We start from the raw sequence: 23,815 nt of genomic DNA on the forward strand, positions 1-23,815 counted from the left end.
ATATAGAAATATAGTATTGAAAGTGTGTCGGAATTTGTATATTCATTTGTCTAAAATTTTAAAAAAAAGTTGCAATTATTAATATGAAAATGATTAAATATATTTTTATGTTTCTCTAAAATTTCAAAATATTGTTTTTAATTTATAAAAAAAAAATCCTCTAACTTTTAGTCCGTATAATATTTTATATTAGTGGTTTTAGTCGCTACTATTGAGTTAGTTGTGTATACTTTAATTTCTTTTTTAATAAATTTTGTGAAAATATATTTAAAAAATTATAAATATTTCATCTACAAAAATTTAAAACTTTTTAATAAATGAAGAATTTAATCTAAATTTTTATATTTAAGAAGCATAAGAAATAAAAATAATAAAAAATTTAGATCTTTTAAATTCTTTTTTTTTTTTTTTCTTTTAGAAACTTATATATTAAAACATAAGATGTGTGTGTAAGTGAATTTTGGTAGAATTTAGATAAAATTTTGATTTTACATGAATTAAAACTATTAGATAAAAAATATTGCAAGAAAAAAATTGGAAAAATTTATAGAAAATGTTAGCACTTTTTAAGCATTTAAAAATATGAACTTTTAAAAAATGCATTATAAATTGTTGATTTAACTTTTGAAATGTCAAATTTAATAAATACTCTTAAAACACTTATAGCATAACCCAAAATTTTATAAAATTGTAAACGAATGAAAATACATTTAATCCATAAAAAAACAAGGCAAAGGGAATAAAGCTCAAACCTTTTGTCAGTAGATATGAAGAACAGAACAAAATACTCCGAACCGAAAAGCAAAAGCTGTGGTTTATTTATGATCATCTCCCTTTTGCTTCTTTCTTCATAGATTTGTTATTGTGTCAAATTTTGATAAAAGTTATAGCTGCTGACGTCCAAAGGCACGCTCATTTCAGCAACTATGCTTTTTTGTCCAACACTAACACTTCTGCTCTTAACTTTGTTTGCATTCCTAACATGTCTCCCTTCGACATAACCATCACCTATAACTACATGGAACATCATCACTTAGCTCATTCATCTTATGTCAGATACTATGTCCGTACCTAACTGAATGGTCCTGGTCCTCCAATTCGTTAATTGTTTTGCTCAATTAATTAATTTACCTTATCAATAATGTACCACTTCTTTCATGAGGTATCTAATTATTTGGCAAACCGTCAAATTGTGATGAATCGTTCAAGGACTTTGGTGTATCATCAGCTACAACAACTTATGCCTTTATTTGTTACAAAACAATTTTTAGTTTAGAGATAAAACTAAAAACAAGTGTTACAATACAATTTATTTATCCACAAACTATACTCCTATGTTGCTTCATATAATTGTAATGGTTTGTAAAGATTGAATTATTATGAATGAAATGCTACAATTGTAAAAAAGAAAAATTGGCAAAAAAACAATACTGATTAATATTAATGATTTAATTCATCGTGAATTCAATAAATATATTATAATATTGACCGTTAACAACATTAACTTCAACTCATTACTTACTAAAAAAAATCTTCAACTCAATAAAATAATTTGCGAAGTTTGAAATTTGACCTAAAAACGAATTTACATAGTATAGTGAATTTATTTGAACTGGAGTAAAGTTCACAATTGAACTGGAGTACTCACTCACATGGAATTGTATTAAGGTGACACAGTATTTATAACATTCTCTAAACCTGGTCCAAAGTGTTTTGTCTTGTTCATAATTATGTCTGCTCTCGACTGTGTGTATATGGTTTGGGATGCGGGTAAATGCAGAAGAATTCACTAGATTCTTTTCTCTCTATCCATACATTCTATAAGATTGTCATGTGAATTCATCATAGCTAGCGAAGCGTGGAACAATGATTATTAAATTAAATTTTAGGACGATGCATATAGTTTAAATTACTAGTAATATCCAACTAATCACTCTTCAATCTTTTATCCTCATCTTGCAGGTTCGAGTTACAACATAGTGTTATTGAAATGACACAACGCACTAAATTTTAATGCCTTCTATCTTAAATTGAGTCATCGTTCTTTTATATAAAAAAATTGTCTACTAATGATGTTGGATTTTATGTCTATTGATGAATTTTTATATTTATTAGGCAAAAAAAACAAAATATACAGCGGTCATATTTTAATTAATAGATTATATTTAGAGACAAATCTAAGTGATGCCCTGTTAGCTTCTTCAACCCCTTAAATAGAATATATATACGTTGAGAACAGTTAATTCTTTAAATAAATTTTTTATTAGCTCAAAAGATTAGTTATTGCTGACGTTGTCATTAGAAGAGACTATTTAAATATTGTCATATCCTCCGTCCAAATAAATGAAACTTAAAAGTATAATATTTTATTAATTACTATTTACTTCGTCCCACGACAAATATTATTTTAGCAAAAGAATTATTTTAAAACGAATGTTATTTATAATTTTCAATCAAACTTTAATTATTTTTTTATATTATTTGTTAATAATTATTATGTACATAATTTTTAAAATAATATTATATTTTATATTGATACTAGTAAAAAATAGTAGTTTGATAAAATGACTTATATTTTCTTTTAATTAGTGCATTTTTTAATATTTGTGAAAAAAATTTAGACGACATTAGTGACATATAATCATATCATAAGGTATCATAAGGAGTACAAAATAAAGTGTCATTCAAATATACTTAAAAAGTACAATATAAACAAAAAATATAACTCACTTATCTTATCTGATTAAAATTTTTAAGAAATAAAATAACTTTTGAATTATATTTTTTATTCTAGAATAACAAATAAGTTATTTTGAAAGTCAATTTGTAACGAGTTTTGAGTGGGACCAAACTTCAACATGCAAAACTAAGTGAACTCAACTAAAAATAAGTGGCAGTAACAAATTTTGATTGGGACTATTAACTCGATCATTGAAACAGATGTTTTAATTTGTGTGAATTAGAGTGACGTGTAAATGTGAAGTAAGGAAATAAAAGAAAGTGTGAATAGAATAGTAGATTTAAAAGTGATCCTTTACCACATGGTTAGTAGTTTTACTATGCCTCATTCCTTGTGCCAAAAGCACTATATATACTATACCTCTTCAATTGATGCTGCCACCTCTCTACATGGAACATGGAACCAAACTGCACAATCAACTGTCGCCGCCCTGAATTCCTTCCAAGCGGCACTCCTCTGCCGGAGAGTCCTCGAGTTCCAATGGAGTTTCTGTCAAGGTCTTGGAGTGCCTCTGCTTTCGAAGTCACTAAAGCTCTTTCATCTCACTCTTCTTCATGCATGCTTTCAAATGGTTCTATTCCTGAAGAAACAACTACCACCCAGGACTTGTCTTCGTTACAATCTAAGAATCAATTCTCTTTTCCTACTTCTCAGTTTCTACTTGACCGCATTATGTCACATTCTGCTACTGAGGTTTTACTCTTTACTAACACAAACAACAAACAACAAACTCTCTCACACATTCTCTTTAACTGTTATTTCTTTATGTAACAGGAAGTCTCGCCGTTAACGTCAGGTAGATTATCTCACAGTAGCGACCCTTTGAACGGTGGTGCTTCATTAACCGGAACAGAGAGTCCACCCATTTCAACTACAGATGAATTTGATGATGTTGTTAAGGTACATATCTTTTTTGTTTTAACGACGAAATTAGTTTACTCTCTCTTCCTCACTCAAAGAAAATGAAAATGTTTTGAAGCTTTTGAAAACAATAGTCTATGTTCATGACTACAAAAATATAGTGTTGGAACTTGGTGCTTTCTGCCTGAGTTAATTTCACATTCTCTTTACCAAAAATATGTGTGACAAAAAGGAAAAATCAAAATAAGCTGAATTTGAAACTATGCAATTCAAAGTGTTTTTTTCAACACAAGGGAATTTGTTTTATTATATTATTAAATGAAACAATACAAAGTAGAGAGTGATAAATGAATTCGGGTGACCAAGGCCGTTCCATCAGATTTTAAATACAGTCTGTTAAATTGTAAAATAAATAAATCTAATTAAATTTATCTTTTTCTAATCAAGATCGGATGGTCAACAACGTTATAAACAAAGTCAATCTATTAGTTCTTTTTGAAAATAATAGTAAATTGGAAAAAGAGAAATTATTAATTAAAGTGTACTAATTATATTTTTTTTTTAACAAATCAAAAAGAGAATATATTAAATAAATATTCCAAACACAAGGTGTGCTAAGAATAAAAAAAAAATCAAAGATTATATAACCATAATCGGTATCAGATGGTCACACCCACACCATCCACCCACCGTACAAATCGTCTGTGATGGGATCTTAGCCACACAAATACATCCTAAAAGGTGATAACACCATTGAGAATACCCATGATTAAAACTTTTTACATGCATCTTAAGCCAACCTCATGCTAACAATTTAACTTTTTCAATGATAATATTAACATTTCAGATATGCTGACAAAAAAAACACTATTTCTTGCTTTCCAAATCGGCCAACCAAATTAACTTGAGTTTTTGATAAACCTCGCGTCGATCACATAGAAGTAAACCACTAAATTGATTAGCATGATCAATCGTGTCATAAGAAAATATGCTAGAAGTCCCTAACCAACTCAAAACTGGATACCACAGGAGCCCGAAATGACAGACAATCAAAATATAAATGAAGAACTGTTTCAATTTCACCATAACATGCTACAAATAGTTTTGCTTCATTTGAAATAACTCATCGGTTAAACAAGTTATCTTATGTGGACAATCTATTATGGGCAAATAAAGAGAACTTTTAAAGATACTCCATTATATAACCGTTACTCAAAAAACTTGAATTCCGCCTTCAGTTAGAAGCTCAAACGGTTAACAATGAGCTGACATCAAATACTCATAGACAACTATGTTACTCCCTGTGGTAGTTTATCCCAATGCAATCATTTCATGTTAAAAATTTGATAGTCTATGTCAAATATGACCCTATATTTATTCGTATTAATGTGTATGCAGTTTTTTCGTGCAAACAATTCCATTCACCCATTATTCAATGGTGGAAGAGCAAGTGCTGCTAATAGCAACAGCACAGCTAATTCAGGACCTAAAACTGTGGGAAGGTGGTTGAAAGAAAGAAGAGAAAAGAAGAAAGAAGAAAACAGAACACATAATGCTCAGCTGCACGCTACTATTTCAGTGGCTGCTGTTGCTGCTGCTATAGCAGCCATCGCGGCCGCAACTGCAGCCTCGTCAACACCAACCAAGGATGAAAAGATGGCCAAGACAGACATGGCTGTTGCTTCGGCTGCAACGTTAGTTGCAGCGCAGTGTGTGGAGGCTGCTGAAGCAATGGGAGCGGAGCGCGACCACCTTGCTTCTGTGGTCAGCTCAGCTGTGAATGTCCGTTCTCACGATGATATCACTACTCTTACTGCTGCAGCTGCCACAGGTATCACTTTTTGCATTTTATATCACGGTGGCATTATTATTTTTTATATAATAGAGAATTGCAGTTAAATATAACTAATGTTGCCACCAAACCAAGTAATATCACGATTGACATATCAGATAGTATATTGTCTAGTTGCGGAAAGTGAGTGATATCAGCCATTTAATTAAAAACCAAAGTAAGATATTGTAGGTATGTTGTAACCAATATACTTTAATTTACTCTTCAATTTACTTACTTTAGAGAATCCAAATTCTTAATATGTAGAAACATAAAAAAATCACGACGACACAGCACACCGAACCTTATCTTAAAATTCTAAATGATATATACAAGAAGCCATTAAGATACTAGATTACGCAGTTGGACAAGGTTTAGACCAAAAAAATATTTGAATCTCAACCATTTAAAATGGTTAATTAAGTTATTTCAAATGTCTAAGCGTGTGTATGGAAACCTGTTTTTCACGTTAATATAGAAGCTACATCGTGTAGCTCCATGTTGGTCGCACATTTGACATCACTAGTAGCGGTTCCAAAAACAAACTAAGACTTATTTAACAGGGATAAAGTGTGTGTATGTGGACTTATTTTTTATATTCTTAGATTTTGTATCCTAATATTAGCAGTTTATATGGTCTTGATATGTAGCTCTCCGAGGAGCAGCAACATTGAAAGCTAGAGCTCTGAAGGAAGTATGGAATATTGCTGCAGTAACACCACTGCAGAAAGAAATGGGGAGTACAACAACATGTGGAAAACTTAATAACATGAACAGCATCACCAACCGCATAAATGACAATGGCGAAAATGTGAATGAAGAAACTGTTCAAAGTCCATGCACCGAAGAGTTTCTTGCAAGGGGTAGTGAATTACTCAAACGCACCCGCAATGGTACTATTGCTATTAAGGATTAAATATATTTTTAGTTCTTTTAAATACATCAACTTTTATTTAATCTTTCAAAAATATTTCTTCGAACTTTGGTATATGTTCTAATAGACTTTTTTTTTTATGACATGTCATTGATAAAGTTTATTAATGATATATAATAAAAAAAAAATCACTTGAAAAAATAGAGACTAAAATTAGTAACAGAAAATTTATAAGGGTCAAAATTTGAAAGTATTTTTTAAGTTGACATATTTAGAAGAACTCAAAACATATTTAACCCTATTATCAATTACAAATAATGTTGTCAAAGCTAACTCAATATCTGGTTTTAGAAACAATTAAATTCCTTTTTGTTGGTAACTGCAGGTGATCTGCATTGGAAAATAGTTTCTGTTTACATCCATCGAACCGGGCAGGTAAACTTTTCTTTCCAAAATTGACAGCAGACACAATTATCTACATGTCCATTCAATGATAAGGTTTGCAAATATTTCAGGTAATGCTGAAAATGAAGAGCAAACTCGTTGCAGGAACTATCACAAAAAAGAACAAGAGTAAGTTACCTGCTAGTATTATCTATAGCTTCACAACTTAATTTGTTTGTACCAGCACCGTTAAATTTAGAGAGAATTGAGTTTACAACTTCCTTTACAACTTCCTTATCTAAATATAATATAAAGGCTCTACAACATGCTGCATAGTGCAGCCGCTGCCAGAAGATCCCTGGGTACATAGGCCATAACTTTGTACTCTTAAATGTGCAGACATTGTCCTAGACCTGTGCACGGATTTACCAGCATGGCCAGGAAGAGATCTATTAGACGATGGAGAAAAACGTCGGTACTTCGGATTGAAAACAGAATCGAGGGGAATTGTGGAGTTCGAGTGTAGAAATCAAAGAGAATATGATATCTGGACACAAGGGGTTTCTAAGCTTCTCTCAATTGTTGCACAAAGACAAAACAAATACAGCAATTAAACCTCTCATCTTGTTATTGCTAATGCTAATTAGTACTAAACTTAATTTGACACTTTATGTTTTGAGATGTATTAAGCACATGTGTTCAGCAATATCATCATATCAAGTACTCAAATGGACTTTCATTAACTTTCTATGAGTTATATATTATATTCATGGAATTGTCTATAGTTATAATTTCATAAAACAACCTGATTTATGATTTATAGAGAGAAAAAAAAAAAATACTACATGGAAAGGTAAGGCATATCTGATACAGTAATCTTATTAACTTTATTCAGCAGCTCTAAAAACAGTAAGCAGAGCGAGGAAGAGGTTGATGATGTCTAGATACAAGGAAACAGAAGCCCAAATGTACTGATCATAGGTGAATCTCTTGATGAGGTTGTCTGTGTCATAGACAAGGTAGCCACAAAATATAATAGATGCAAGGCAACCATAGATCATATGTGAGAACTTACCCAATGGAAACAGAATCTGCAAGAAAAGGATCACACTGTTCAAATAAAAGGGATAATTTGGCTATTAATTAAGCACTAAGCAAAAATGTTTAAAGACCAAAATACCTGAATAAGGGCAAAGATCATAAGAACCAACAAAGCTCCAAACAGAAATGGGCCTAAAAAGCTGAAATCATGCCCTCTTCTTGCAGCCCAAAATGTGTAGAGAGTAAGGCTGAATACCACCGCAGTAGTCAATATGACAGATTCTAGAATTACTTTCCCTGCACCCAGTTTCAAGCCTCATCAGAAAGAAAAAAATGAAATCTATACCAAGTTTATGACAAGCCAACTTAATCAATTCTTGTTTACTCTTCACTCAATAAAAAAAAAAAAAATAGCATTCATCTAAACTAAGATAACCAAAAAATAAAAGTAGCAATATATCAGAGTGCATGTTTAATTTTACAAAAATTACACTCTTAACTTTTACAAAATCATTATGGTTCGTCATGATTTATCAGTTCCACAGCAAAACAAATCATACACTGTGATCACACATAATATGAATTTGAAATAGGCATTAATTTGGAAAATTAAATCCATAAATTGAATTAAATTTGCAAAACACATAGCCACAAATTAATCCAATAAGCAAACCACATCATGATAAAATATAAATCACTAATGACAAAAACTAAATAATGATTATGAAAAGATTTGTTTAATATAAAAACAAGAAGAATAAATAATTTAGAGCAGTTACCGCTAACAAAGGCACAAGTCAATCCAATAGGAATAGCTAAAGTGACGGTGAATATCAGTAGGAGAAAATAATTGAGAGGATGCTTCTGATGATAATAGTAAAGTGGACATAATGCTGGAAAATGAAACAAATAGGAACGCTAATTAGTTATAATAAAAATGGTTTAAAAGTGCAATTGAATTTGATAAAGTATTGGTGTGTAAATGTGATAAAAAGTGGAATTTAAAAGAAAGAGATAATTAGGAGACGCACTTATGAAGGGGACAAAGATAAGAACAATGTAAAGAATCAATCCTTGAGTGGAAGAGACGAAGAAATGAGAAACGGGAGGAACGAAAACAACGACGGAGGCAACAGCAACGGTGAGAAGCAACTGAAAGGTAATGATGGAATAAACTTTACGTATGAAGGACCATCTTAATTGAGGGCTCTCAAGCATCGTAGGGTAAAGGGTCCTTGTTTCCGTCTCTCCATTTTCCAAATCTCTTTTCGCAAACATTTTTCCACCGACTCAACACCGGATCGATTTTCAATACCCTCACCTCTTTTTTATTATTCAATATAGTTTCTTTCCAGAACCTAAAGCTTCCTAAAAAAAGGAGATTCTTGTGTGTGGCGAGGGAAACTTAACTGCAATATAAACACCGAAAATGATACACATGCATTTTTTGTGTTTTCTACTTTTATTTATTTATACTAGTTTGTAACCCACGGAAACAATGTACATTTTAATAAATAAATTGTTATATTAATATATATATATATATATTAATTCTCATAAATTTTATTGACATGTCAATATTACTGATAGCACCACTCTTTAATGATGATACCTTATGTTTGAATTCTCCAAAGAGTTTTTTTTCTTTCCAACAAAACTTGTTATAAAACAATACTTTTAATTTTAAACAAATAAAAACAATAATTATTAAATAAATAAGTAATTAGATCAGATGAAATAAGAATTTTTAAAATAATGGATATGACATATATAACTTAAGTATGTTATTTATATGAAATACATGATATCTAAAAATTTATGTAAATTTTGTTGAAATATTTTTTATTTCGGTACTACTCACAAAATAATACAGAAAAATAATCTTTTCATTACAAAAAAAATTACAATACACATAAAAACCAGTCTTCATTAATCTTTTCATTTCTTTTGAATTTGCATGATATTTAATAATAAATTTAGAAGGTAAAATGTATAATAGATTAGTAAAATAGTAGTTTTAAAAAAACCATTACACACTTTCACAAAAACTCGTCAAATCGTGGTGGAACAAATTTGTTAAATCATGGTTGAAGTTTGAAAAACCATTACTCCTACATAAAAGCCGTTGAATCGATAATGAATTGTATTTTTTTTTAATTCATAAATAAATTTTATATTTATTTAAATATATTATTATTTTTCTCCTCGCTTGGAAATTAACTTGAATCAATGGCGTCTAGGTAAATTAATTTACTTGTAAATTATTATTTTTCTCTTCAATGTAACTTTGTGATAACAGTGTTTATTAGATAATCTAAAATCAAAATTATTAAGACGGACAACAACTATGTGGCAACACTGTTTATTAGATAAACTATAATCAAAATTATTAAGACCGACAACAACTATGTATGAGAGAAATCTTATAAATATACATACACAAAATGTATAATTTTTTTAAACAAAATTTAAAAACATAAACAATAATAAAATATATATAACAAAAAAGTAATTTTTTTATATAAATAGAATAAAATAACAATAACATATTGAAATAAATTTACAATTTTGCATATTCAATATCAAATAGTGTTCCATTGTTTCATATATCCCACAAATTTGTTGTACATAGCTCCTTCATGAATGTTAATCTCAAATCCATAAATAAAAGCTCATGTTTGCTTCAATTTTATCCTCTAAAAATATGAAACACATCTTTGCTAACAACAAATAAGATCGTGTATAATTTAAAATTTGAATTTATAAACAAAAGAATTAAACCTTAACATCACCCACCCATCAAGACCATTTCTAGCGTAAAATTTATATGTCTTTTTTCTTATTATATCATCCATATCACATGCTCAACAAACATTTTTCTATAAACACATGTACAATTGTCTCTCATACTCTACTCCTTCTCACCCTCACACATACCAAATTTGTTGGTTACATTTATTAAAAATGAGATAAATATTAAATATACAAGAGTCATTATTCATATATCTAAAATCTTAAATCTTAAGTTTTTATGTAAAAATGTAGTATTAAAGTTTTTAGATGTTTAATAATGTAAATTATTAACCATTAAATTAAGTAATATCACCTATTGATCTATCTAATCTCTCACGTAGATGGAAAGAAAAATTGAATGTTGAATAGTTTTATGAAAATTAGGGTTGTTTAAATATAACAATATATTTGGAACAAATAAAAAAAAAGTTGAGAGATGAAATAAAACACATATAATTAATTTACATGTTATCTTTAATTAATTTTATTCTTAATTAGTTTATATTTTTTTCTGCGACCAACAATAAATACTATAATAAAAATATTAATCATTTTTATTTTTTTAAAGATAAAATTGTAAAAATAATATCAATTATCAACAAATTTAATACTATTAAAAAATTTCTTAATTTCATGATTAAATCAATAGAGTTCTATATTTATTGACGGATAAAATATTTTACGTTTAAAATACTATTTATATAAATGCATAAGGATTTGACTAAATACATATTTTAGTTTTTGTATTTCTACTGTGAATTTAGTTATATATTTAGCAATTTAACCTCTTAAATAAAAAAATATAAAAAATATCAATCATTTTATTTTTTTAAATTTGCACCATAATTTTAAATATTTTAGTTTATTTTTTATTTCAGTAAAATATTCCTTTTAATTCTTTTTAAAAGAGAAAATTAATTTTTGTTGATCAAATTGTCTCTTATAAAAAGAACTATTTAAGTCAATATGTATATTTTTTATTGGTTTTGGTAGATGTTCACCAAACAAATATTTTGATGAATGGAATGAATTGATCTATATTTTTTAATTTAAGGTGCCAATTTATTATTTCTTAAATTTGAAAGATCGAATTACTAACTCTAACAAATATTAAAAATTAAAATACATATTTACTCGTGTATGAGTCAACGACACCTTAAACAAAATATGAAATTGATGCCGTTATTTGTTTTTTTGCACTAGACTTTTCAATTGAGATTTTTTCTCATGTTCAAATTAGATATAACAACACAATTTACATTTGTAGATATCCACCTTAATCGTCTTTATATCGATAGAAAATATGATTTGATCGAATAGAAATATAGATTCGAACTTTTTATAGAAATTGAAATTAAAAAATAGAGACAAAGTTTGAAGTGTTGATATTAATAATATTTTAATTTTTATATAATATATTTATTCAATTTATTTAATATTTTAATATATTATAAATCTTAATATTGTCTTAGAAAATATCAATTTATTTTTTACTGTTTAATAAATATTTTTTTATTACATTAATTATGATAAATATGGTGTATTCAATTTATTATTTACGTATACGGATACATAGAGTTGAGGCAAGAATAAAAACTCAAATTTCAATTTTGACCAAGAATAGAAACATATGTAAATTATTCATGTAAAATCGTAGGCAAAGGTCGAGTAGACAAAACTCTCCTCAACTCGGGCCATTGATATACCCATCCTTAAACACAATAAAATGTGTCTTTAACTATTGCAATATTTGGAATCATCCAAGTGTCATTCTACAAAATGTAAAAGTTGTTTTTTCAGGAAAAAAGTAATTAAAAGTTGTTTGGTGAAACAATGGGTCGTCATTTTTTTTTTAATGTTAAAATGAAATACCAATATAATAATTTGTCGGGCAAATTGTGAAAGCTATTGCGAGTTCTTAAAAATTGTACTATTTATTTAAGAAAGAAAAAAAAAAAAGCAAATTAGTCACTTTAAAATGATGTGGCGTGATGATCACTTTTTATAGTGAATTGCACCCTTCAAAGTCCTATAAGCCACTTATGCTAAAAACATTCTCCTCCCTTTTACTCCAAAGTACTAAATAGGCTAAATAAAAACAAATATAAGACACAAACTCATATATTTTTTAAATTCTTTATAAAGTCGTGATGTCAAATTCCATGAATACTTAATCCATTCTTCTTTTTTTTGGCATCACTAAATTAATTTTTATAATGAAACTTATATTATTCTTTGAATTATATCACATAATAATATTCTTTCGCTTGATTTGCACATCATTATTATATGTATACTATTATGAAACAATAGCGCTTGGTGTTGTGAAAGATTGAAATTAGTTTTTCATGGTTAAATGTAAATTTAGTATTTATAAAATTATTGTACATATATTTAGTTTAATTGAACATATATTTTTGAATAAATTATCTCTTATTGAAGATGAAGAAGAAATAGATTACAAGAGAAAGGGTTAGAAGTTGTTGGATGAGTTAACTCTCCAAGTGGAACCCACTAGTTTTATTAGTATTATTATTATTAAAAAAAAAGGTATTATTGGGCTAGGCCCACGTGAAGGAAATAAAATGGATTTAGAAATCCTAAGAATTAGTAGAACGAAAGAGAACGGCTGCCACAGAAGAAAAATAAGGGTTTGGTTCCGGTTGTGGTAACAGTTTGAGTAGTTTTATATTCTCTGAGAGTAACTTTGGCATACCCACTTTTAGTGGAAGGTTGTTATTGTTGATTGATGTTCCCTATTGTTATTAGGAAGACTCTGGTGTACCCATTAATTATTATTATAGTGGAAGTTTTACTGGACTAGGTCCCGTGGTTTTTATTCTCTCAATTTGAGAGAAGTTTTCCACGTTAAAAATTGCGTTTGTCTCATATTTGATTTTCTGCTAATTATTTTTGCACTGGATTTGTATTTTCTGTTTGGCCATTTATCTGCACAGGTGGGGGGAAAATATTCCGCATTATTGAGATAGTTATCGCTAATTATCTCTGATTTTTTCCCAACAAAGTGGTATCTAGAGCTCGACTATTTGATTTGTGCATTTAAATGGAGAAGGAAAATAAAGGTCCCAATATGATTAAACTCAACTCTTCTAATTATAAACTTTGGAAAACTCTCATGGAAGACATGTTATACAGTAAAGATTTGTATGATCCTATTGAGGGTGACACTGCTAAACCCGCAGATAAATCTGACGCTGACTGGAAGAAGATGAATAAAAAGGCAGTGGCATTGATCAGGCAGTGGTTGGATCTTAGTGTGTATCCACATGTTGAAACTGAAATAGATGCTAACAAGATGTGGGAAAAATTAAAAGAGTTGCATGAACGAAAGAATGTGCAAAATAAAGCATTCTTGATTCGGATGCTGGTGAATATGAAATACAAAGATTGTGATTCAATGGTAGAGTATATGACTATTTTTCAGAATACAGTGAATCAATTGACAACTGCAGAAATTAAATTAGATGATGAGTTGCAAGCGTTGTTATTGTTGAGTTCCTTGCCTGATAATTGGGAAGTCCTTGTTGTGACGTTGACCAATTCAGCTCCAAGTGAAAAGTTGAAAATGTCAACAGTTAACGAGAACATGTTGAATGAAGAAACTCGAAGAAAGGAACGTGGTTTGATTGGTTCTTCCTCAAAGTCAAAAACACTAGTTACAGAGTCACGGGGGAGAAGTCAATCTAGAAACTTCCACAGACGCGACAACTCTGAAAGTCGTAGCAAGTCAAGAAGCAAGTCGAGGACTAGAAAGGAAGTGATATGCTATCATGTGGCAAAACGGATCACATAAAAAGAAATTGCAGGTTCCTTAAGAGAGATCAATCAAGGGAAAGATATGAAGACAAAGATAAGAAAAATGGTAAAGATACAACAGCAGTTGCATCTGTTAATAATGTCTACATTGTTTGTGATGCTAATTCCATAAACCTTGCATGTCAGGATTCAACTTGGATTATTGATTCAGGTGCCTCATATCATGTTACTCCTAGGCGTGATTTCTTCTCATCTTACAGTGCTGGTGATTTTGGCTTGGTAAAAATGGGAGATGAAGGAGTATGTAAAATTATCGGTATGAGAGATGTTTGGGTTGAAACTGGGATTAGTTGCAAGCTTCAATTGAAGAATGTTAGACATGTCTCTTTATAGGATGCCTACGAAGTTATGCAAGGAAGAAGTGAATGCAATTGAAGATGCATCTTCTGATTTATGGCATATGCGCCTCGGTCACTTGAGTGAGAAAGGACTCAACATACTTGCGAAGAAAAACTTTCTTCCTGTGAAAGGTACGTCTCTAAAAACTTGCACTCATTGTTTTGCTGGAAAACAACATAAAGTTTCTTTTCATAATATTGGTCCTCATAAGAGGCAAAATAATCTTGATTTAGTTCATACTGATGTTTGTATGATGGATAATAAATCTCTTGGTGGTGCATCATATTTTGTTACTTTTATTGACGACCACTCTAGAAAAGTGTGGGCATTTCCTTTGAAATCTAAAAACCAGGTATTTTGAGTCTTCAAGCATTTTCATGCAAGTGTTGAAAGAGAAAATGGAAGGAAATTGAAATGTGTTCGATCAGATAACAGTGGCGAATACATAGGTCCATTTGAAGAGTATTGTAGAGAACATGGAATCAGGTTTGAGAAAACAATTCCAAAGACACCTCAACATAATGGTGTTGTAGAGAGAATGAATCGTACGATTAATGACAAAATCATATGTATGCTCTCTCATGCAAAATTATCGAAATCCTTTTGGGGTGAAGCAATGAAAACTGCAATGGATTTGATCAATCTTTCTCGTTCTATTCCACTTGATGGTGATGTTCCAAATAGAGTGTGGACATGGAAAAATGTCTCTTACCGTCATTTGAGAGTTTTTTGTTGCAGATGTTTTGTTCACGTTTCAAGAGATGAGATGTCCAAACTTGATAGTAAATCCGAACAGTGTATATTCGTTGGTTATGGTGATGAAGAATTTAGTTATAGATTATGGGAACCGGTTGACAAGAAAATTATCAGAAGTCAAGATGTGATATTTTTTGAAGACCAGACTATTGAAGATTTTGATAAAGCTGAAAAACATAAATCAAATTCCAGAAGTTACATTGAAAATGTTGCGCCTAAGCCCCCTATAGAAACCTTTGTTGATGGGAGAGATATACAGGTAGATAATGAGAATGTAACTGATGATCATGTGTCTCACCATGATGAGCAGGTTCCAGTTGAGCCATCAGCCGAGTTTGAGTTGAGAAGATCTACTAGAGAACGTCAACCTTCTCAAAGATATTCTCCACATGAGTATGTGATGATCACTGATAGTGTAGAGTCAGAGTATTATCAAGAAGCTATTACAAATGTTGATAAACAAAAGTGGTTAAAAGCCATGCAAGAAGAGATGAATTCCTTGCATGAGAATCACACATTTGATTTGGTAAAGTTGCCTAATGGTAGAAAAGCACTCAAGAACAAATGGGTATACAAGATAAAGGCAGAAGCGAATAGTTCTCAACCAAGATACAAAGCAAGATTGGTTGTGAAAGGTTTTAATCAGAGAAAAGGTATTAACTTTGATGAATTTTTTTCACCTGTGGTGAAGATGTCCTCTATCCGAGTTGTGCTTGGGTTAGCAGCTAGTTTAAACCTAGAAGTTGAACAACTTGATGTGAAAATTGCATTCCTTCATGGTGATTTGTAGGAAGAGATCTATATAGAGCAACCAGAGGGTTTTGAAGTCAAAGGTAAAGAGCAACTTTTGTGTAAATTGAAGAAAAGTTTGTATGGGCTCAAACAAGCACCTCGACAATGGTACACGAAATTTGATTTTTTTCATGGAGAAACATGGGTATGGTAAAACTACTTCTGACCATTGCGTGTTTATCAAGAAATTATGTGATAGTGATTATATTATTCTCTTATTATATGTGGATGAAATGTTGATTGTTGGTCATGACACTAAGAAGATTCAATATTTAAAGAAAGATTTGTACAAGTCTTTTGCAATGAAAGACTTAGGTCATACGAAGCAAATTATGGGTATGAGAATTACTCGTGACAAGAAGAATAATAAATTGCGGTTGTCTCAACACAATTATATTGAGAAGGTGTTAGAGAGGTTTAGCATGAGCAATTACAAACCTGTTAGTACTCCACTTGCTACTCGTTTTAAATTGAATTCTGATAAATGTCCTACAGGTGAGAACGACAAAGAAGAGATGAAGAAGGTTCTTTATGCATCTGCAGTTGGTAGTTTGATGTATGTTATGGTATGCACAAGGCCAGATATTGCTCATGCAGTTGGAGTTGTTAGTCGATTTCTCTCTAATCCTGGTAAATATCATTGGCAAGCAGTGAAGTGGATTCTCAGATACCTCAGAGGCACTTCCAAAGTGTGTTTATGCTATGGAGGTGATGAACCTGTGTTGGATGGCTACACAGATGCAGATATGGCATGTGATATTGATTCTAGAAAATCTACTTCTGGTTATATGATGACTTTTGCAGGGGGAGTTGTGTCTTGGCAATCAAGACTACAAAAGTGTGTTGCTTTGTCCACTACTGAAGTCGAGTACATTGCAGCAACTGAAGCTTCCAAAGAACTTTTGTCGATGAAGAAATTCCTACATGAGTTAGGCCTCAAGCAATATAAGTTTGTGTTATTCTGTGACAGTCAGAGTGCGATCTATCTCAGCAAGAATTTGACTTTTCATGCAAAGTCGAAGCATATTGAAATGCGGTATCATTGAATACGAGATGCACTGGGAATGAAGTAATTTTTAATTGAGAAGATTCATACTGATGAGAATGGTTCAGATATGATGACGAAGACCTTGCCTGTGTCGAAGATGATATGCTGTAGAAAGAAAGTTGGCATGGTTGAGTAGTACATTCTCACTTGAGTCCTGAGGGGGAGATTTGTTGGGTGGATTCACTCCCCAAGTGGAACCCACTAATTTTATTAGTATTATTATTATTTAAAAAAAAAAGAAAGAAAAAAAAAAGGGTATTATTGGGCTAGACCCACGTGAAGGAAATAAAAGGGATTTAAAAATCCTAAGAATTAGTAGAACGAAAGAGAACGACTGCCAGAGAAGAAAAATAAGGGTTTGGTTCCGGTGGTGTAACAGTTTGAGGTAGTTTTATCTTCTCTGAGAGTAACTTTGGCATACCGACTTTAGTGGAAGGTTGTTATTGTTGATTGATGTTCCCTATTGTTATTAGGAAGACTTTGGTGTACCCATTAATTATTATAGTGCAAGTTTTACTAGACTAGATCCCGTGGTTTTTATTCTCTCAATTTGAGGGAAGTTTTCCACGTTAAAAATTGTGTCTGTCTCATATTTAATTTTATGTCAATTACTTTGCTTTGGAATTATATTTTATGTTTGACCATTTATCTGCACATGTGAAAGAAAAATATTCCACATTATTGAAATAGTTATCGCTAATAGTTATCGCTGTTTTTTTCTTAGGTTAGATATCATAAAGACTAAAATTATCACTCTTTATGGTTTCTTTAACTTCAATAACAAAGTCAAAAGAAAGCAATTCAAGCAAACCACTTGTTTTTACTCATACTAAGATAAAATACAGAAGCCAATAACTAGTTAATAAGTATTCTTTAGAAAACTGGTTAACAAATAAACTGTTTGTTTATGTTTTGTTTCGAAGGTGTTTGTAAATAATTTTAATTTCTCTTTTTTGAAATAAAATATATTTAATTGTCTTTAAAATAAATAAAAAAAATTGAATAATTTTTTACAAGTATATTTAGAATATTATAAAAAAAATTATGCAAAAATTTTAATTTTTTTAATTTAAGATGAATTAAATATAAATTTTTAAATATAAAAAAAATTCAAATAAAGATTATCAAAAATATAAATATAAAAATCAAATTTTAAAGTTATTTTTTGTTGACAAACTTTTTACAATGTTAAAAATATATCTGCAGAAGTTTATTCAAAAATATATGTTGAATTAAGCTAAAAATTAAGACTATATGTACAATAATTTTAACTATGAAAAAAGCACACTGAGTTGATGATGGAGTGATCTAATTGGATAGTTGAATAACTATTTTTTGACTTATTGGGCTTTTAGTTCTTTTATGGTGATGCATTTGGAGGAACCAATGAGTTTAATTTGTTCTAACTTGCAAAGTGCTTTGGTTGCTCTGTGGTGAGTGAAGTGATAATCTTTTGCAAGGTGGTTTTTCTCGAACTCCACAAAAATCTAAGTATTTGTAGAAGACAAATCAAGATTGGTTTTTTCTCTTCAACACAATGCCCTGTTAAATTATTTATAAACTAGGAAGGCAAATTTGTGGAATCCAAATCTTGCTTGTAACCATCATGTCTTCATCTCAAGACACAGGGCATAAGTTACTTAAGTATATTATGATGCTCAAGATTGTTTTTTTATTGGTTTAGTTGGTACTCTGCATGTGTGTTCTGTCATATGAGTTTTGCTGCCATATCTGAAGTTGTAGTTGGTGGTTTTCCATTTACCTTTTTTATTAATATATTATGCTAGCTTTTCATGCATGTCGGTGAGAAACAGAAAACCTCCTCTACCTATATATAGTACAAGTTCTTTCTCTCATTGCACCATTAAACATCATTGTTTTTTTTTTTTTTTATCCTCTATTTCTCTTACTCTATGTTAGTTTTCTCTAGTTTGAAACATAAAACTAAAGTAGTTTAGTTATACACCATGTTCGTTCATGTTAAAAGGTTTCAATGAGAGAACTATTCATATGGCAGTAAGGTAGTTTAGTAATTATTTGTGTTTGTTTAATTTTGTTGCTTTTGGAAAGGCCCAAAGTTGGGCCTACATATTAGTATTTTTGGTTGATATTAAGGATGAGGTGAAGACTTGAACTAAGGATATGAGATTTATGAAAATCTTAATTACTACTAACCTATTCTACAATTTGATATTATTAGCGAGACATTGGTTATATATATTATAAATTATAAATAAATATTATTGTAAATATATCTATTTTTATCGAATAAAAAAATTTACAGATGGTTGTGGCCTCCCCCTGTCATAACTTAGATCTACCCGTGCCGACAGAGGTCTACGACCTAGTCTAAGTCAGATCCAAACTAGATAAGGTTTTTTTTCTTAAACAGATAATGCGAATACTTCTAAAAAAACCTATTTAGTTAAAAATATTAGGCTACAAGTCATATAATAAGTCTTTTAGATCGGTGTATTTAAATAAATATAAATAATATTTTTTTACTCCTATAATATTATATTAAATTTTGATATTTTTGTTATATATTCAACTTTTAGTAATTTACGCATATTAGTCTCATTTAATTTTTGACATATTTAAATGTATTATTATAAAATATAATGTATATAAAGTCATATTCTTTAAAATGTGATGTTAAATATCAAAATAGAACTTAATTTTATTGATATATTAACTTGTAAATCTATTTAAAGATATGTTTGATTACTTATGCAAAAATGTTAAAATGAAATAGACTTTTAAGTAGGCTAACATGTCATACTAAGCTTCTATCAACGTCAGACTCATGCCTAGAAAGTAAGCTACCACATATCAAATTTAGATCTTGAATTTTTTGACAGACTTGGCTCAAGTCTAGCAAAATCTAGTTCGGCATAGCTTATTCCCACCCCTAACTGTTATTTTAAATTGTGTAAATAATTTATGATTTTATTGTAGATTGATTTAGAACATATTAAAAATTGTCGATTGGATTTTATTTTAATTTTATTTGACATTTTGTTATCACAATAGTATGTTATTTGTGTTGAAATCAATATATTGTGTTAGAGTGAACAGAGAATTATACGTTATAATTATTCATTTGGAATCATTTTCATAATAGATTATTAGTTTTTGAATTATTTATGTGTATATTTAATTACTCTAGAGTTTATAATCAATTTTAGAAGTATATAATAATTTTTATTATTTTTTTAATTAATGGATGAAAAAATGTACAATTAGACATTTTTTGAGAGAAATCTATCATTTTTTTTATTTCTAATATTAACAAAAATATTATACCAAAAAAATTATTATAAATATATAGCAACTTTAATTTATTATTATTATTTTATTTTTTTATAAAAACTATCAAGTTTTTTAGATATATATATATATATATATATATATTAAATAAATTTCAGAATTATAGATAAATCATAAATGGGAGACAAAATTACTAATTTTAAGAAGAAAGGGGTATAACAGTTAAAATAATGCATATGACTTTCATTGGTTTTTCCTATTAATATTTCTTACTTCCAAAGGAAAGGGGTTTCCCTCCTTCCTCGTTCCCATTGTTTTAGTCCCTTTCTATCCCCTCCTAAGTCATCTATCTAGTGGTTATAATAACAATTATTTGATTCACTTATTTTATTAAATTTTCACTTAGATTAGTTAAATATTTCTAAAAGTTACATATTTTTTTTAACTAAGGATAGAGAACTCTGGTTATACCAATGTTCTTGAAGACACTAATAAAATTGAGTTATATAAATAAATAAAAGTTAGCCTAATATCTTTCAATCTTACCCATATTGCTCGGAGTATATTTTTATTTTTTAAAGTTAAAAAATATAAAAACGAAAATATTAATCAAAGGGAATTAATTTATGGTTAAAACGATATATGATTTGTGAGTACTACATGTTATACATGTTAAGGGGGTGACACCCATGAATTTTTCCGAGAATATATAGTTATTTTTAAGGATCGAAGTGTACTTCCTGTAAAAATAAATAAAAAATAAAATCGAAGTGTACCATGACAAGTCACCACTATATAATAATAATATATAGTTAGCTCCATAAAATTTGCAAATAATGTTGATCATAGTTGGTTGGGAACACGCCCAACAATAAAAAAAACAAATATAGAATCCATCGTAGAACCACCAATAATATTCTGAGTGTCTGAAAAATACGTCTAGTAGTATCCAGAACTTTCCGGAATGCCATAAAAATAATCAGATTTTATTCAGTTATTATTTAATATATTCAATAAAACATTCTTATACGTGCCATTATGATACCCTGTCGACGGCATCTTATCAGCATATAATTTAATAATAATACTGCATCACATAATTAAGAAACAACGCAAAACGATATATGTTTCCCTTTTATAATATTGGGTCACAAAAGTGACGACATTTTTTTGTCTTCATAGAAAGCGTTGATAATTTTTATATTAACAATCCTTACTAATAACATAAAAAATACTATAAATAGGTAAAAAATCACATTTATCCAAAATTCTCTATTATAGAAGAGATTAGTGACCTAAACAAACCAACCTTAAAAATACCATTATCAAACTACTAGTAATATTGTTTTATTTAAAATTAAAAATAAAAATAAAAAATAACTACGAGTAATTCAAACTTTAGATGTGGTGGTGTTAAGGGAACAGTACACTACTCATATCCCAAGGGATAGATAATTTATGCCTTTATCTACCACTTTGTTTGGTTAAGAGTACATAATTTATTGGGTTTTTTATTGGATAAAAAATGAAAGAAAAGAAAGGTAATCAAGTTAGTTCGTTTCTATGATCGGATTGAAAGTTGGAGAGAATAACTTTATATTGAAAAGACATTAATGCCCTTTCAACCCTTAAAAAAGTTGACATTGTAATATAAGAATTTGGTGATATTGTAAAACAAAATAGGTTGACTTCATCTCATTATTATTATTTTTTTTGAAAAAATATTATGTTTTACTACTTTAAAAATTAAAAAGTTGTTTAAATTATTTTTCTTTCTTGAAATCTGTATTTGAAAAAAAAAAAACTGTAAAATGGCATTAAGGCATACAATTGCCATCCAGATCTAAACGAAAAAACATATTTTTTTGACTAAATTACATTTGTGGTCCTTTAACTTAATCTCAGGTAACGTTTTAGTCCTTTATCTTTTTTTTTTTCCGATTTAGTCCTTTATTCCTAACAATATCAAATAAAGTATGAAAATATGAGTTTATTTGAAGATTTACGTTACGAATTTGATGAAATTTGTATTATATTGAAGAATATAATTAATTTTATGAGTTTTGATTGAAGTTTTTTTTTTTTGAATTTTTGTATAAAAAAGAATAACATTGTTGAAATTTTAAAACATAAAATATCAAATTGTCACTTAAAATTAAAATAAAGGACCAAGTCGGGAAAAAGATAAAGATAAAGGATTAAAACGTTACTTGAGATTAAGTTAAAGGACCACAAATGTAATTTAGCCTATTTTTTTAATACAGATCTAATGTAAAGAAAAGTAATTTAAACAAAAATCTGAAAATTAATATTTATTTTTTATTTGTATAAATTTTTTAAGGAAAGAAAAGCAACTTTTAATTAAAAAATATTTTATTTTTAGAAATTATTAAAAAAAATATCAAATAATTTAAAATAAACTAAAATTTTAGTTGGATAAATATTATCACATCAAAATATAAAGTTCAAATGAAAATAGGACGAAATATTAACAATTGAAAATTAAAATTTCAAAAAAAAAAAAAAAAATAGTAGAACTCAAATTGCTGATTTACTATTTCAAAAAAAAAAAAAATAGTAGAACTCAAATTGCTGATTTACTCAAATGGAGATATTTTGAAGACTATATTTATTAATTAGAAAATTATAATGTTTATTGTAATACTTATATTAAATTTTGAGTACACTTATAAAAGTAAAATTTGAATATATTTTTTTAGTTTTAATTTTAATTAAAACAAAATTTTAATCCTCATATTTTTATATTCAAAATTGTTTACTTATGCTTCACAAGTTGAGATTTTTTTTCATAGCTCGATGTAGAATTTATTTTGTTTAATGTATATATCTAGTCAATAACGACAAAAAAAAAATCATATTTTATGATGTAGTATGCTAATTTGGACTGGAGATAATAAATTTTAGAAGAAATGTATTTAAATTTGATCAAAAACTTTAAAAAAAATATTGTAATAGAATTTATGGTTCATTAATTTGTGTTCAAGTCATAAATGTAAAATAATCAAATATAATTCAGTTATTTATAAATATGACAGGTCATAAAATTTATAAGTTGTAAACAATATGTTGTGAATAAAAGTTCAAAAAGTTGTGAAACAGAATGACTAAAATTTTAAAATTGAAAACAGGAAATATTATTTAATTTAATAAAAATAGATAGATTAAATATACATTTATTCTAATTAATTCTTTTATATTGTTAGACTTAATTTTAGTTAATTAATTGAT

The 23,815-nt window shown here is 28.8% G+C and overlaps 2 protein-coding genes across 2 annotated transcripts; one reads left to right on the top strand and one right to left on the bottom strand.

Annotated features, from left to right (window-relative positions):
- The first annotated feature begins 3,098 nt into the window (after window positions 1–3,098).
- Window positions 3,099–7,460, top strand: LOC101498035 (VAN3-binding protein-like). The gene is made up of 7 exons (XM_004493666.4): window positions 3,099–3,433; window positions 3,515–3,640; window positions 5,000–5,432; window positions 6,083–6,325; window positions 6,692–6,741; window positions 6,822–6,879; window positions 7,090–7,460. Exons 1-7 carry the CDS (start codon window positions 3,137–3,139, stop codon window positions 7,302–7,304), a joined length of 1,422 nt encoding a protein of 473 aa, XP_004493723.1. The 5' UTR covers window positions 3,099–3,136; the 3' UTR covers window positions 7,305–7,460.
- LOC101497712 (protein LIFEGUARD 4-like) lies at window positions 7,407–9,178 on the bottom strand. Its single transcript, XM_004493665.4, has 4 exons — window positions 8,763–9,178; window positions 8,511–8,624; window positions 7,871–8,028; window positions 7,407–7,781 (listed from the first exon to the last, which is right to left on the bottom strand). The coding sequence occupies exons 1-4, from the start codon at window positions 9,007–9,009 to the stop codon at window positions 7,578–7,580; spliced, it is 723 nt and encodes a 240-aa protein (XP_004493722.1). The 5' UTR covers window positions 9,010–9,178; the 3' UTR covers window positions 7,407–7,577.
- Window positions 9,179–23,815: the final 14,637 nt, after the last annotated feature.

This window comes from Cicer arietinum, chromosome 3 (assembly GCF_000331145.2).
Source record: "Cicer arietinum cultivar CDC Frontier isolate Library 1 chromosome 3, Cicar.CDCFrontier_v2.0, whole genome shotgun sequence".
Taxonomy (NCBI): Eukaryota; Viridiplantae; Streptophyta; class Magnoliopsida; order Fabales; family Fabaceae; genus Cicer; species Cicer arietinum.

What these genes read in the sequence shown, in the direction of transcription:
- LOC101497712 (XM_004493665.4), bottom strand. Translation starts at nt 9,009, where the DNA reads ATGTTTGCGAAAAGAGATTTGGAAAATGGAGAGACGGAAACAAGGACC. An exon ending in TATCTTTGTCCCCTTCATAA is followed by an intron (nt 8,625 to 8,762) that starts GTGCGTCTCCTA and finishes TTCATTTTCCAG; the next exon opens with CATTATGTCCACTTTACTAT. An exon ending in GACTTGTGCCTTTGTTAGCG is followed by an intron (nt 8,029 to 8,510) that starts GTAACTGCTCTA and finishes AACTGGGTGCAG; the next exon opens with GGAAAGTAATTCTAGAATCT.
- LOC101498035 (XM_004493666.4), top strand. Translation starts at nt 3,137, where the DNA reads ATGGAACCAAACTGCACAATCAACTGTCGCCGCCCTGAATTCCTTCCA. An exon ending in ACATCCATCGAACCGGGCAG is followed by an intron (nt 6,742 to 6,821) that starts GTAAACTTTTCT and finishes CAAATATTTCAG; the next exon opens with GTAATGCTGAAAATGAAGAG. An exon ending in TATCACAAAAAAGAACAAGA is followed by an intron (nt 6,880 to 7,089) that starts GTAAGTTACCTG and finishes TTAAATGTGCAG; the next exon opens with ACATTGTCCTAGACCTGTGC.